The 16,848-nt window shown below is 43.0% G+C and overlaps 1 protein-coding gene across 6 annotated transcripts in view; it reads left to right on the top strand.

Annotated features, from left to right (window-relative positions):
• The window catches only part of PTPRT (protein tyrosine phosphatase receptor type T), a 278,660-nt gene that overhangs the window by 233,717 nt on the left and 28,095 nt on the right, over window positions 1-16,848 (top strand). For all 6 annotated transcript variants that reach the window (XM_062610067.1, XM_062610071.1, XM_062610066.1 and 3 more), the window contains 4 exons: window positions 484-671; window positions 7,289-7,376; window positions 15,414-15,490; window positions 16,520-16,556. In XM_062610067.1, the coding sequence (XP_062466051.1) occupies window positions 484-671; window positions 7,289-7,376; window positions 15,414-15,490; window positions 16,520-16,556 (390 nt within the window). The remainder of the gene's footprint in view (window positions 1-483; window positions 672-7,288; window positions 7,377-15,413; window positions 15,491-16,519; window positions 16,557-16,848) is intronic.

Here is a 16,848-nt window from a genome sequence, read left to right on the forward strand (position 1 = left end):
AGTTTAATTCGCCTCTAACACCCTGTGTGACTTATTTGAAATGCTAATGATTTGTTTGCTATTAACGTGGCCCCTTTGAGTTACCTCATGCTGTAAACCCCAAATCCCACTCGAGTATCTTGCTCATCTGTATGTATCTCTCAGTCATGTTCTTTGCAGGTTTGTGAAGACAGGTATGTAATTCGATTGGAGTTGTTACGCACAGCTCACCCTTACAAAATGTGCTATTTCAGTCTCTGTGCAGTGTCCTTTATCAGCCTGACTGGCTATTTACTCTGTTCTATCTCATTGGGTTTACTCAAGTGTGGTTTAGTCTCTCCAGGAAGCTGTAGGCAAGTGTGTGTTTCCTGCTTACTTCTTTGCTTTCTTTTGCCTGCACCAACCTATGGGCTGGTGGAGAAACAAATAAACTAACAGAGCAAGAACAAGAATGGAAATACCAGATAGGTGAAAGCTTGTTTTGCCTCCCTGTCTTTAAAACAGACAGTAGCCATGGAGAGATGACCCAGCCAACCCTGACTATCCAGACCCACCCGTTCCGGAGCTGCGAGCCGGTGGAAATGTCCTACCCCCGGGGGCAGTTCCAGCCAGCCATCCGAGTGGCCGACCTGCTGCAGCACATCACCCAGATGAAGCGAGGACAGGGCTATGGATTTAAAGAGGAGTATGAGGTGAGAGGAACCTTTGCTCACATGAATGAGTAGAAGGATAGATGCTTGGGAGGGGAGGATAACTGTTTTTCAGAGCTTCTGTTCCTTAATTTCCTTACCCTCTTAATCCTTTCCTTTCTCCATGGTATTTCCATTTCTGAGGGTAGGGTTTTGCGGTGCTAGCACTCTTTGATGGCCCTCTAGTCCAAAGAAAAGGTGTTTACTAGCAGTGAGATTACACTGTGCTCATCTGTTAGCACGTGCCCTTTCTCTCATAAAGAGCAGACAGTAAATGCCTAATGGTGCTGAACTCAATGCAGGAAGTGGAGCCCCATAGTTCCTTGTTAATGTGCTTTTGTTGCCAGCAGTGCAAGTCAGGCAATAAGAAAAGGAAGAATTTTTGCTTGAGCTTTTGTACTCTGTAACAATTGGTCAGACTAAATCACAGTGTAATGACCTGGCTGCAGAATTGTAAAGGCAAAGGCAGGAACCGCATGAAGCTTAAATTCCAGTATGCTTAAGCCTATGGCTCCTGATGTGTTTGACTGATGTCCTCTTCTCTGTCTGGATAGAAGCAAAGAGTAAGCTGTAGAAATGAAAGCAGCCATGCTCCCCTCTCATCTTTCCACCAGGCTGGAATGACCAGGAGCAAAATCCAAATGACCAGAAGAAACTTGACACTGGGGAGGAGATGGAAAAGGAGTATATATTTAGAGCAGAGAGAACTAGAAGAAGAGGGAAACAACATCAAACATATGTGAAACTTTGCCCTGGCAAGCGATAATTGTAATGAATGGAGTAAGCTTGTGGGAAGGCAATTAGAAATTAATATGCATAGTGGCATTAGAACTACTTAAAAATAACATAACATCTGTGAAAAATAAGCTACTTAATGAAAACAGCTCACTTTTCCACCCTGCAAGCCAGGGTCCATGGGGTTTGCATCGCTGATGCTGGGGTTTGTTGTAAATGAGAGGCAATCTTCTCCTGGCTGTCACCAGGGAGTATTTTTTTAATCGGATGGCATCAAAGACTGTCATAACAAACGTTTCTGGTAACTGTATGTTAACCAGGTTTAGTCACTCATGCCCTGCAATCAAGCACACTAATCAAACCATCAATATAAAGAGCCCTGTTTAATACTGAGAAAGGGTAATAATTCTCCTAGGAGACTTACTGAGCTCCCCCTTGGCCTCTATTTCCATGATAGTACCCAAAACTACATTCAGCTCAATTACAGATGCCCTAAAATCTAGTTCTTGATGCTCAAGAAGAAAACAGGTGCTGGCATATATGTAATTTTCTGGCACTGGCATTGGTAATTATCAAAATAGCACATTAGCATGAAAAATGTCAATGCAACTTTCAGCTCCACAAGTTCTGCCTTTCCCAGAAAGTGCTATCTCCATACGTATGTAATGACTGTGACATTATAGAGATTTGCATAATTCCTTTCTTTACAAGAAATAGCCTGGAGAATGCCACAAGCTCTCAAATCACATGTGCTGCTCTACCCTTCAATTAGAGGTAACTGCCTGTAGCAGCAGCAGCAGTGGTTTTCAGTGGTGTAATTTGGTTTTCAAAGCACAGGATGCAGGGAACACTTCAGCTCCAAAGAGCTTCCAGCCACCACCAGCAATCCTACAAATGTAAGGATTATCATAGAACCCCAGACTGGTTTGGGTTGGAAGGGACCTTAAAGCTCATCCAGTTCCAACCCCTGCCATGGGCAGGGACCCCTTCCACTAGAGCAGCTTGCTCCAAGCCCCTGTGTCCAACCTGCCCTTGAACACTGCCAGGGATGGGGCAGCCACAGCTTCTCTGGGCACCCTGTGCCAGCACCTCAACACCCTCACAGGGAAGAGCTTCTGCTTTATCTCCAACCTCAATCTGTTTAAACCCATCACCCCTTGTCCTATCACTGCAGTCCCTAATGAAGAGTCCCTCCCCAGCATCCTTGTAGCCCCCTTTAGACACTGGAAGCTGCTCTGAGGTCTCCACTCAGCTTCTTTTCTCCAGGCTGAACAGCCCCAACTTTCTCAGCCTGTCCTCATAAAGGAGGTGCTGCAGCCCCTGATCATCCTCCTGGCCTCCTCTGGACTTGCTCTGACAGCTTCTTGTCCTTATGTTAGGGAGACCAGAACTGTAACACAGAACTCCAAGTGGGATCTCATGAGAGCAGAGTAAAGGGATGTCAAGGAGTGTTACAACTCCCAGAGGGCAAGAGGTTGAAGTTGTTCGAAATGATGTCTCAGGCTGAAATCTGGAGGAACACAAAGCTTCTTTGGCTTTATGGAATGACTGAGAAAATCTTAGAAAAGAATCTGGTGTCTCTTTTAAAATGCCTTTTGATACACTAGTATTAGCATCATCTTCAAATATGTTTTTTTCTTCTAAAGAGCTGATTTTCTACTTACTTTGCAAAATGATAGCATGAATTACAGCCTGTTTAGTGACATGTTAGCAAATAATCTTACTCTCATGAAAAATCACTTTGAATGGAGTGTATCAATCACTTTGTGACAATCTCTTATCTCTGTATGTTCTTATCTCCACTAAATAATTGGAAATTGCATTTGGTACTTGTTTAGCACACCTTCACCTGCAGACCATTGGAGCATGGGTAGCATGTTCTACCAAGGGCATCTAGAAAAGTATTTCTTGCTGCTTGCACCTTGCATGGAACTGTGTGCGGAGATGAAGAGCAGGCTGTGATTGTGGAAGTGGTGTCACTGCTGGTGTGAAATGGATGATAACTCTGTGTATGTGAGGGTGGAAATCTGTCAGCACTTGCCATGTATGTGTTAGTTTGGGTCTGCCGGCTGACCTGGGGCTGAAGTGGGATTTGGGCCTTTTTGGCTGCTGCTGTTTAGTAATAGGATGTGTAGACCACAAGAGAATAATGTGTCACCAGCTCTGGATGTAGATAGCACTATTTGGGGTCAGGCATAGTCACAAACATTTACAGAGGACACATTTAAATGTCCCATATTCCTTCTTCGGAACTTATCAGCCCTGATTTGTTGTGAGCTGCGGGACTAGTCCCCTAGACTCACTGTGAGCACCAATTACTGGCAATGAAGATAATAAGCTTAAGTGTCCAAGCTCATTTTCCAGTATGATTTAGGATGTCACTGAAGTACCTTCTCCTGCCGCATTACTGAGGCCATTTAGTTATTTTGGATTTTGTGGCTTCTTCCTTGTGCATCTTCATTTTTGAGAGTCTTGTTGACTTGTTTAAGTCGCCTCTCAATTTTAACCCTTTCATTTCAGGCTTCACAGCTTTTGTCTGGTAAAAAGAATAGGTCCCATGGTTCAGGCTATGACACGACGTTACCGCGTGTTTGGCAGCAGGATGTTACTGTAGGTGCTGTTGTTGGAAAATGCTGATTTAAGGCTTTGCTGTGAACCAGAATAGGCACCTGAGCTGGTGAGATACTGCTTTTCAGGTTATGTTTGATTTTAGCCAAAACAGTTTTTAACCCTGGGTCACAGCAGACTTGTGGGATTGGTTTTGCCACCACTGCTGAGAAGACAGTGATGCAGAGAGAGGAGCAGGACTCTGTAGCACGCTTTGAGATGAGCAGCACAGCTTTTAATTGATGTTGCCTTTGGCAGCAATATTGTAGCATTGGACTAGAGCACTGCAGATGAATGATTCAGGTTTTCCTATTTAAATTAAAAACAGCAAACTAACTAAATGCATCCATTGGAAATTTAAATTGGCTCGCAGGAAGCCTCAATTTAATGTGAACACTTTAGTTATATTTGGGCCGTGGTGCTTAGAAAGCTTGATTGAGATGGAGCTGACTTTTAGAGTTCTATTCTTGTCATTTCAGATCAAAATCGGATCAATTTAGCTTAAAAAACATCACTGTAACATAAATTTTACAACTGGGAAGATATTTCATTATACGTTTTATAAAACTTATCTAGAAAATGAAGCCTAAAAATCAAGTCCAGATTTGTGAACAATTTTGCCATTAAAACTCAAAGAAAGAGGGAGTGTTTCCTGTGAAAAACATATCAAATACCAACATCTGAGTGATTTACCCTGTTTACCATTACTGATAATGCAGAGAAACACAACCAATAACTCTTTTTGCTATTATACTGTGTCAACAAAACCTGAAGGAACAAAACATTAGGTGTGCTTCTCTTTTTCTGGATGCAACCAAATTATAAGTGATACTATTGCATTTGTAAATGCAGTTTCCATTCTTGGTGCAGGATTTTCAGTAATCCCATAGAAAGTTCTCTGTGCCGTACCACTCATGTACACACAGTTTACTCCAGTTTGTTCATCTGGTGTATATAAAGTTAGGGGGAAGAGGTAAACTTCTGCAAGGGTAGCTTGTGTTCCTCACCAGTCAGAGCTGTGCTGTGGGTAGTTCTGTGCAAAGCAGAGATTTCTTTGGTATTGAATGAGATGAAAAATCCTGGACTCTTAAATCCCTGGAGGCTATCAGGCTAATATAAAAACATCAGTTTCAATGGAGAATTTCATGTTCAAATCACATAGGGTTTGTTGAAAAGGTATTTATTGGAACTGATGTATTTTCTTTGGCCAAGATAACTTCTCCCAATGGTAGTCATGAGAAAGGATTTTCCCTTTTTTTTCTTTTTCTTTTCAGGTGGCTGTGATTAGATGTCTAATGACTGTTGTCATTCTCTGGTCAATCTGCTGTAATAGTGGATATTAGTGGGAAAGCAAGGCATCTTTTTGCTCAGTCTTTGAAGATGAAAATGGACCTTCGTTAGCTCTTTTCTTTTGCTTTGGGATTTTTTGTTGTGTCTGGGTTTGTTGCTTGGGTTGGGATTTTTTGCTCGGGAGATGAGTTGCTGTTTGGAAACAGCTGCCTGTAAAGGAAATAGATGTGTGATCAAAGCCCTACCAATTACAGAGTTATTACGCTTTATCCTGGGCTTTTGAACAGGAGCTCACTCTCCCTGTCTGTTGCCAGCAGTGCTGGTGGCAGTGCTGTAGTGCCTGACATTTTCTGTCCTGGAACCCTTCAGGGGGACATTCACAGTGATCTTCTCTGCCAGGGCTTTGCTTGTATTAAACTTAATTGTAATGTCAGTGTTGTAGATCCTAATAATTGTGTCATTCTGCTATTGCATTCAGGCACTGTGATAGACCTGAGTGGCTTGTGAAGATGAGTATAAATTCATTTACTGGCACAGCTGTGTCACGCTACCCACCGCTAGCTACGGAAGATACGATTCTACAATGATCGCAATATAAAAACCCCCATAATTTCCTAGGGACCATCAATACTACAATTTATAATGTTGCTTTTGTTTTTAGTAATGTGGGACCATGTTAGGGAGTAGATCTTGGTGGATGTACATCTATAGGGACAAGTCAGTGGGAGGTGTGCTCCTCACCTGTGTTTTTGGCACAGGCCAAGGCTAGGCTCTCTGTAGCCACCAGCAATAGTTTGCAGATCATAGAATCATAGAATAGTTTGGGTTGGAAGAGACCTTCAAAGCTCATCTATTCCAGCCCCCCTGCAATGGGCAGGGACATCTTTAACTAGATTGTGGCTTTCCATTCAGTCATGATGAGCAATGCTCAGGGAGTTCTTGCTGTTGCTGTTCCAGCAGTAAGCACTGTTGTGCCTGCTGCTTGTATGTGTACTGACATTCCCGACCATCCTGAGAAAGGGAGAAGGCTCATCCTGCTTACAGGCATCCAGGCCATCTTCCAGGGAAGGCCAGACCATCCTCCAGCCAGATCCCATGAAACTGGTATTTTAGAATCCCAGAATCCCAGACTGGTTGGGGTTGGAAGGGACCTTAAAGCTCATCCAGCTCCAGCCCCTGCCACGGGCAGGGACCCCTTCCACTAGAGCAGCTTGCTCCAAGCCCCTGTGTCCAACCTGCCCTTGAACACTGCCAGGGATGGGGCAGCCACAGCTTCTCTGGGCACCCTGTGCTTTTTCTGGCTCTGCCTTGATAAATCTTCCTGGATGTGCCCCAAGGGCAAAGTGGCTCTTTTGAGTGTGTTCAGGATAGTTGAAGGGCCAAGCAGTGGGGCACCACCATGTGCTGCCAGTTTCCTTACCCCATCCTTTCTCAAAGAAAATAGCAGATTTTAGGAAAATGCCTGGTTATTTTCATACTTCATGAGCACATTTTACCTCCTTTTGCCTCTCTTCCTTACAAATGATCTAAACCCTGAGCTGCTTTAATTTTCCCCAGAGAAAATCAGCTAGTGGTTTGCATTGCATCACTCCATTATTAATACAGAACTACATGAAATCACTGTATCTGTTTTCAACTTAAATATGAAAGACTGAGTGTTGTGTTTGTATGGATGTGAAATCCCCACAAACCCTGTTCTGCAGGAAGAATGAAGTTAACCTGTGGCTGTGAAGCCAGAAACAAATTCCCCTGGTCCTTTTACATCAGAAGTAGGAAGATGCAAATGATTCTTCGTTGGCAGAAGCCAAGAGCTGCAAATGGTCTGCACCAAGCTCTGCTTCTTGCTTTAGTGGATGTGCCCTTTCCTCAGGAACACTTGTGTGCTTGGTTGATGACTGAATTATGCGGTGCCTTTATTTTAGCCCTGCTCAGTCATCTTAAGGCATTGGCCAGCTATTTATAAACTCTCCATACTGTTTGTTTTACAGGCACTACCCGAGGGGCAGACAGCATCCTGGGATACAGCCAAGGAAGATGAAAACCGCAATAAGAACAGATACGGAAACATAATCTCCTGTAGGTGTAAATTCACATTAACCTGGCCTTTCTGTGAGGTGTTGTATGCATCCTGGGGAAAAGGGTGTGTTGGAGAACCTCACTAAAAGCTGGTTTGCAGTGCTGGTTGATAATTATGTTTGTTCCAAGCTATGTTTCTATGATTTTAGTTTATTTTAGGGGCTTTTCTCATTGATTTACATAAAGTCAAGTATGACTTGATGGTTTTTACACATTTTCTATCTGCTTTGCTTTGTGCTTAATGTTTGCAATTTCAGGCCTAAATCCTTTTGCCAGATGTACATGGCAAGTGATGATGCCCGTTTTCTGTCCATTTCTACTGCATAAACCAGAGCTTTCAGTGCCACAGATGGGAGCACTGGAGGAGATGCAGATATACCAGATTCTTAGTTGGGGATCAGAGATGAGATTTTCTCCCTCCTCGTGGTCAGGAACTGGTGAAGCAATCACTGCTTGTCTCCAGAGATCTGGTTTGATGTGTGGGACAAGCTTAGCTTCTGCCTCAGAATCACAATTAGGCAGCTGAAAATGCACTAAAGCTTCTTAGTTTTACTCCATTCAATAACCAGTTGCTGTTGATGTTATAGGAATATTGATGCATCACAGAACTGCAGAGAAGTGAATGGCTCTATAAAACCATTCAGGTCAGCTTTGTTCTCCAAGTCAGGACTAGTCAATGACACCTCTGTCATTTTGATCAGATACTTCTCCAGGAAGCTCACCCCAGTGTTTCATTATTCCTTACAGTGACTGGGGAGAGGAGGTGGGAGAGGTAATTCTTTGTAAGGGCTGCTGAGCAGCATCAAGTTGGAGAAGCCAGGCCTGAGACCATCAGAACAAGAAATAAGAATATGAATGAATGTGCCATAGATTTTCATGACTGGATAAATCTGTAGAACGCTAGAAGAGCAGAATGAAGTCATGCTGAGTGATACATTTAGTGCTCTATTTTTTCTGAGGTTAAATATGTATTTGCTGTAGAACAAGCAGATTTACTAAAGAATAAAAACCCCTTGGCCACAAGAAGGATCCTCTCACACACAACTATCCCTCTCTTAAGACCTGAAAGAAGTGGTTTCATGTAACAGTTTTGGGGGATGGCATAGGACAGCTCAGTTCAGGGACCCCATGGTAAAGATAAAGAGATCTAGAAATGAGTATCAGAAATTTGTCAGCCCTGCTCTAATCCCACTTCTGCTTCCGGTTTCCTGTCTTGGTTGGGAGCAGGTCACCAGTTCCATCAGTCCTTTTTTTTCTCTATATGGAAAATGGAAGTGGTAGTACTGGAGTATTGCAGTTAGTGTGGAAATATGTCACTGAATCCCACTACAAGTTTCCTGTGTTCCTTATGGCAAAGCGAGATGCTTCCAGACAGAGGTTCAGTTTACCTGTCGATACAATTAGTTTAGATTAAATTAGTTTAAGACAGATGCGTCATCCAGCTGTAACAAGTACACAATGGATTGAAGATGAAAGTGCCATAGTAAAAGGAAGGGAACGTGAAAGACTGGTTTTTTGTATGGTCTTGATGAAACAGTTGATCTAATATAAAAGTAGAGGTGGGAAGAGATAAGTCTGTGCAGTAGCCACCATCTCATCTATATTGAAGGTCGCAAAGAAAATGTTCAACCCCAAGTGAAATGTGAGAAGAAATTAAGGAAGCAAAATCTAGGAAGATAAATGTGGTATTACTTAAAGAGAAGATGAAGATGTTCACAAAGATGAATTGTGCTCTAACAAAGAGTGATGGTAGCCTTTTGGCTATAAATACAGTAGAAATACAGATAGGAGGTTATACACTTGAGTAAGGGAATGGAAAATGTGATAAAAGCTAAGGAAGAAGTATAAAACATAGCCACATAAAACATCAGAAAAGAAGCTCAAGTTTGAGGCCTGTTGGGAAAGTTTTCAGGGTAAGGTAGAAAGGAATAATAGATCAAGAAATGAACATAGTGAGAGGCAGGATGCACAAGAGTTGAAGGTAAATTACAAAGTTGAGTGGGTTTTCTTCATTTCAAATATTTATCAGGACAAAGAATTTGAGGAGGAGAAAGCAGCTCTTCTGAAACACAGCAAGAAGAATTCAACAACGTGCAATAAAAAGTGATAAATTGGAGTGAAATCCTCGCTTCACTTTGCAGAGGCTGGGGAGAAGGGAGGCAGGATGCCTAAGGAAGGAGCATATTGTTCATCAGATGTTCTGTAGAACCACTGGGAAATGCTCAGTGGTGTCACTGGTTAAGCCTTGAGCCAGAGCCCACTGGTGGCAATGCTGGGCACCTTCCATGAGTAAAGGCAAGGATGGGATCCAGGATAGAGAGCTGATAGCAGGTGAGTAGATCCCTGTAGGGAGATGATAAAAATGAACTGTGCTCAGAGGGTGCAAACTGTGCACAAGCCTTCACAGGGAGGTGGAACACAATGACCCCCCTAGCTGCTTTGCTGTACTAGAATTGTAATTGCTGGTAAAACCCAGAGTATGCAGTGATTGCTTCTACCAGCTTACTTAGTAAAAGGCTGCAGATGGCAAGTAATGTGATTTATTTAACCACAGTTACCTTTCCCCCACTCCTGGAACAAGCTACCCCATGTATTTTGGGCAGTGAATTGAAAAGTCAGATTTGATCTAACTTTTGTAACTGCTTCAGAGACTTCTGTTAAAATGTGGGTTTGTAAGCTCTTGCAGTAAGTAGCATTGCTCAGTGAATCACAGCAAATGAGATCTTGTCTTTATGGCCTTCTGGGTAATAGTACACTTCCAGCACTGTTTCACTCGGCTCACTGCTTTCCCAGGGCTGTATTAACATCGTGCCTCCCAGTGAAAACCTAGATCTCCCTGCCAGCCCCACCATCTGCTATTCTTACATTTGCAAACCAAAACTGCACATGAGGCTAATCTCTTCACGGAGAGGAGATGCAAGAGAGTTCTTAGCTCTAAGTTCTCTCTCTCTGTAACTGCCTGAGAGGAGGATGGAGCCAGGAGGGGCTGGGCTCTGCTCCCAAGGAACAAGGGATGGGACAAGAGGAAACGGCCTCAAGCTGCACCGGGGCAGGTTTAGATGGAGCTGAGGAGCAATTCCTGCCCCAGAGGGTGCTCAGGCATTGGAACAGGCTGCCCAGGGCAGGGCTGGAGTCACCGTCCCTGCAAGTGTTCACACACTGTGGAGACGAGGCCTCAGTGCCATGGGTTAGTGGTGGCCTTGGCAGTGTTGGGGAATGGTTGGACTGGATGATCTCAAAGGTCTTTTCCAACCTCATTGATTCTATGATTCTCCCATGCTTTAAACCCCAGTTTTCAAGGTTCCCTTCAACCTGCAATGCTTTTTTTTTGGAAAAAAAGAAGAAAACCTGAGGAGTGATTTGTGGTCTGTGTGACCACAGAAATCCCCTGTTGATGGTGGAAGGATGGACTGTGATTGCACAGATTTGCCATGCTGGAGGAAGCTGCCCTACTCAAACTTCTTATTGTATTGGCAGTATCCATGAGCTTTGCTTTGGGTGTAAAAGTTGTAAATACAAAGTTAATTGTGGAGTTGCAAGATTTTTCTGTAGGGGGCAAGGGTAGGTGGTAGATCCATTTACATGCTGAAGCAAAATGATTTAACTTACTTCAGGGCCTAGAAACTGAGGCCTTCAAAGCACATTGGCAAGTGGTTGTTACGGGAGGGATGTTGAGCTGAACACGTAGAAGAGAAAAAATCCAGAAGCTACGTGGGGCCTTTGGTTCTATTCTTCTATTCTATTTCTCCCTATCTTGTCCAGATTTAGAGCTGTTATAACGGGCAATGAGAGTGAAAACTTCCAGGTGAGAGCTGAGGACATGAAGACCTAGGGTTGTGCTTTGGAGCAAAGCATACTCCTTCTTAGGCACCACAGGTCTGAAGTCTTGTGATGGTCTGTTAAAAACTTGAGTTGATGATAAAAGATGGGAGAAGTTCGCTTCATTTCCTTCATGCTCTGGCTACCAGATGCTTCGGGCTGGAACACGGTGAATTAATAGGGAATTTTATGGTAGAAGAGACAACAGATTGAGATTAACGGATATTTCAGCTGAAACGTAGGTGGAGTGCACTTCTTGGCCATGGAAAGGGATAATGCACAGCCAGTATCAGATTTAGAATAAAGTTCTTATCTTTCAAGCATTTTTATTCCATGGTTTCTTCTGTAGTGCCTAAACTCTTGCTTTTCTGTGCAGTGTCCATGAGAGGATGGGATAAATCACACCTTGCTGTTACCCAGTTCTCAGGGCACAGTTCGGGATCAAAGGGGATGGAAAGAGGAGGAGGATGGTGTGTCCTTAAGAGGGCAGATCGTCCTTCCATACCAGAACTGGGCTGAATCATTTCAAAAGATGTCTGTGTACTTCTCTATTGGCTTTGTGAGGAGCTGTGACAGCCGGTTTAGAGGAGCTGTGTGATGTTTAGATGGCGAAAGTTGTGCGAGATTAATCCAGCGCTGGTTTCAGAATGAGATGTGGAAAAATTGCAGTGATCTTTCAAATGATCACTAATGGGAATTTTGACAGAAGTTTGAAGCCATAGCATTTTTGTGCTAAAATGGGAGCACGGTGCTTCTGGGTGAAATTCTTGTCATTTTTGAAATCCTTTTTAAGACCAATTTTCAGTCCAAGTACTCTGTACAGATTTAAAGTTCTGCTCAGTTACATAGGGACTAGCGTAAACAGAGGGAAATCAAAGCATTTATACACTTAATTTCCATTCTTTGCAGTCCTCAATGTTATAGACATGCAATTTTCTTCCGTTTCTCCCTCCATTTCTCAACTTACTTATAATCCATTTGGAACACAGTGACGTGGTGTCTGACAAGTTTAGAGAAGAGTTGAGCAATACTTTGATCCAAAGTATCCAAATAAGTTGTCTCCTTGGCTAGTACAGTCCAGTGAATAGGCTGCAGAAGCAGAAATAGATTTTAACCACTGAGAGAAGATATAATGAAGACATTTGCTGTGCTTCAAAAACCCTTTTAAAGTCTTTAGATGAAAAAAAACTTAAGTAGAATATTGTTATTGCTAATAGCATAAGTTGCATAGGATTTTTGCCCCTCTCCGTTAAAATAAGAAGACACATTCCAAAGTTTGGGAAGAAAAAAGGGATTTACAAGGTAAGTTATTTCATGAACTTTTATCCACTCTGTGCTCCTAAACTTATGAAAAAGATTAAGGACACCATTAGGACATCATTAATATTTTGTGTGCTTACCGCATACACTGATCTTTTTTCTTTTCTGCTGCACTGTTCACACTTATAAAGAGAAATAAATATCCTCCAGGAATTAATCTCATTTTTGTAAAATATGCAATAAAATATTTTGAATACTGTCCTAAAAAAAAAAAAAGTATTTTTTATTTGCTCCCAAAATATAATAGAACCTAAATCTGGATGTCTCCTCTTTGTAAAGTGTCATTCATTTCCAATCATCATTCTTCATCCTTTGCTGGTTTTCAGAGATAGAATAACCATATTGGCTTAAAGGAAAAAACCCAGGCAACAACATTTCCTACAGCTATAGAGCATCTTTTCTTTATCCATAATTGTCTTACGTGCACAGACCTTTTCTGCAGTCTGTTCCTTGGGTCTTTCACATTTAGCTGCCTCGGAAGGTATTTATAGAATCCCAGCCTGGTTTGGGCTGGAAGGGACCTTAAAGCTCATCCAGTTCCACCCCCTGCAATGGGCAGGGACACCTTCCACTAGAGCAGCTTGCTCCAAGCCCCTGTGTCCAACCTGGCCTTGAACACTGCCAGGGATGGGGCAGCCACAGCTTCTCTGGGCACCCTGTGCCAGCGCCTCAGCACCCTCCCAGGGAAGAGCTTCTGCCTAAGAGCTCATCTCAGTCTCCCCTCTGGCAGGTTAAAGCCATTCCCCTTGGCCTGTCACTACAGGCCCTTGTCCCAAGCCCCTCTCCAGCTTTCCTGCAGCCCCTTCAGGCACTGGAGCTGCTCTAAGGTCTCCCCTTCAGGAGCCTTCTCTTGTCCAGGCTGACCCAGCCCAGCTCTCTCAATCCATCCCTTCTGATTTGAGTTTATGATGAGTGTCTCAAAGAACTGAAACTTAATTTCAGGGTTTGGTTCCATTAGAAGAAGAGGGGCAGGGGTTTTTTTGCTGACTATTCAGAGCCCTTTAGCTACCCCCCCTGCATAGACAGTGTCTCTCTTAAAACATCATTTTTGCTTTTTAGCTGTATTGTTGCAATAAGTGAAGACTTCCATAACATTTTTTTTATCATGGGATCTCAAGCAGAGTTAGTAAAAGTTCCCCTCCAAAACATCAGCTCTTGGAGCTTTCCCTTTCCATTTATTCCCTGTGATCCTTGCCTAGCTGGGTTTGCTGCCTGGAATTACAAGTGTGAAATTCTCGATGGGAGGGTTTGTGTATTTCATCTGGTGTCCAGTTTAATCAGCTCTTTTTCTGTCTTTGGGAATTGGTCCAAGTATAAATTCTTTTGTTGTCTGTCTCACCACATGATTTACTGCAACTCCCGGTGTCGTTGCCTTGAGTGCAGGTAATTGGGAACAACATCAGCACTGTGATTAACACACATACCTCCTTCCACTGCGCCTGCAAAGGTTGTATTTATTAATACAAATATAATAGAGCTTTTGATGGATTCACCTGCATAACCTTTTTAGAATGCAAATACGGGATTTGATAAATGCAGCAAATGTGGTTGTATTTTGGGGGGCTGAAAATCTCATCCAAAAAATGAGCACAGTATGAAAATAATTCCTTTTCATAACCAAATGAATATTTAATAAATATCCAAATCTTGGGTTTCAGGGCTGCAGGCGCATCTCTCTTCACAATTATTATCTGATCCTTCATTTAATTAAGTCATGACTAAACCCCTTTTTGACTGAGTCGCTGCAGAATCACACCTCGGATTTTTATGTTTCATTGCTGTGATTCTTCTTAATGGCATATAAATCATGCTTAGGCCCATATTTTGCAAATTGCTTCTAAACATTCATGCTTTATTGACTGAGGGCTACAGTCACATAACTGGTAGAGAGGAATTAAATTTAATGGACTCAATATTATACTCCTTTTTATAAATCCCTTATAACTGAGCCCAGCATGGCCCGCGGTGACCTCTGTCACCCAGTACTGACCAAGCAACTGACCCTCAGATAGAGTTCTGCAGTGTAATCACGTGCCAGTTCTGGGATTGCCAGACCAAATCGGATCAGAGCCCAGCTCAAGGAGGATCTCCTGTGGCAGGGCCCAGCACCAGCTCTTCCAGGGACAGATCCGGATAGTCCCATGGCAGAAAATCGTGTCATGATCTGCCTGCTGGTGCAGTTCCTGTCTGTCTCTGAGCTGTAGTGCTGGGAGATGGAAAGATCAGTATCTGGTATTTCACTGCCTTATCTAAAGTAACTTTGAACATCCTCAAAAACATGTATGTTTTTAATTTTGTTGTGTTTTGACACTGCCTTGATGCTGTTTTGCTGCTGTGAGTTCTGGGGGTTGCGTAAAAGAGATGGCTCTGATTTCCTTTAGTGTTTCTTCTCTGGTTTCTGGGTTGTCCCATTTCTTATTTGTAGGATTGCATTTGCCATTTTACCCTCCTTAATCTTTTTATACCTCTGATGTGATCTGTTTATTTTTATCCTCATCTTGACAAGTTTCAGCTCTTGCCTCAGTTTCCATAGCTCAGATGAAGGCAGGGAGGCTTCAAGCATCAGTACGGCTTTTGTCATGGAGATAAATCCTGTAAGGATCTGTCCTGAGACCCCCAAGCCAAGCAGAAGCAGCATTTGTGGTCTCTGTAAAAGCTCAGTGAGCATTATGGCAGCAGTGACCTTAATGAACACAGAGTATGAATGGACACTAACCTCAGGATCTAAACATTACATCTTAAACACAAAAGGCTTGTAGGAAGAGGAATGTGATATGGTTTCATTTGTTATTGCTGTAAGAATTCCCTTCCCCACTTGCAGGAGCCAGCAGATCCAATGAAACGCTGAGAAACTCCTTTTTATCGTTACTGTCACTTCTTTTCCTTTCCTTCTTTCAGATGATCATTCAAGAGTGAGATTGCAGCTGCTGGATGGGGACCCTCACTCTGACTACATAAACGCCAATTACATAGACGTAAGGCTCCTGGACATCCCCACTATGACAAACATTGCTGATGACAAGTCTGCTTATGAATTTGGTGCATGTGACATAGGGACAGACTGTTGATCTGATACGAATGACAGCTGAACGTTACACAAACATCATGTTGTGACAGGGAGAAGGTTCTCGGTCTTCTGTTTATTCTGTCTGACCAATCTGGACAGATGGAGATTTCCTATGTTTGACAGACCCACCAACATAAGTGGAATGTGGGCTAAACTGACGTATATGCAAAGCAGTATCAGCCCCATGCAATAGCACTGGTAGATATGAGACTTACTAACTTCTTAGAGTTGCAGTGCAGAAGGCATGTAAGTAGATTGACATATTTTTCAGTGTTATAGAATAACATTCAAAGAGCAGCCTCCCTCACACACACAGAATCATCAAAGGAACGTGTGCTTCTTGCATGCGTGTTCTAAATCTTACGAACATAGACTCATAGAACCACAGACTGGTTTGGTTGGAAGGGACCTTAAAGGTCACCCAGTTCCAACCCCCTGCCATGGGCTGGGACACCTCACACTAGAGCAGGTTGCTCCAAGCTCAGTCCAACCTGGCCTTGAACACTTCAGAAGAGTTTCTTTAAAGGATGAAAAATCTACCTGATAAGTTTACGTAGGACAGGCACTCAGCATGTCCACACTGAGGCAATGCATGCTTTTCTTCCTTTTGCAAACAATAAGGTGCAGCATTTTGCCTGTTAGTTTGCAGAGTTGCCCACAGGTGAGTCCCAGGGCTTGTGTTTCTTTGAGAAAGTAGTAAAAGCTGCCTCATTCCTGTTTTCTCTTTGGCATGATGAGATCTTGTTTCTCAGCCTGAGCAAGATACCATCACTTAAAATCTCACAGGGCAATCCAGTTGCCTATCTTCATTCATTCAATAACGGGTGTTAGTACCCTGTTTAGGCTGCAGCAGCTGTTGTTGCCTGGAAGGTATAAAATACACAATGTTGTCTGAACTGTGATCTCACAGACCATCACTTATTTTCTTTTCTTCCAGGGGTACCACCGCCCTCGCCATTACATTGCAACTCAAGGCAAGTTCATTCTTGTATGTCTAAATATTTGTAAAACCACTGCTGTTTTAAATGTTTCTAAGAGCTATTTCATAGACTCCCAGCCTGGTTTGGGTTGGAAGGGACCTTAAAGCTCCTCCAGTTCCAAGCCCCTGCCATGGGCTGGGACACCTCACACTAGAGCAGGTTGCTCCAAGCCCTGTCTCACCTGGCCTTGAACACTGCCAGGGATGGGGCACCCTACTTATAGGGTGACAACTTCCGTTTGGGGGAACTTATGAAAACTCAGTACAGGAGCACAGAAGGGGAGGAT

Source organism: Pezoporus occidentalis, unplaced genomic scaffold, assembly GCF_034315485.1.
Source record: "Pezoporus occidentalis ecotype Australia unplaced genomic scaffold, CSIRO_AGI_Poc_V1 ctg144, whole genome shotgun sequence".
Lineage (NCBI taxonomy): Eukaryota > Metazoa > Chordata > Aves > Psittaciformes > Psittacidae > Pezoporus > Pezoporus occidentalis.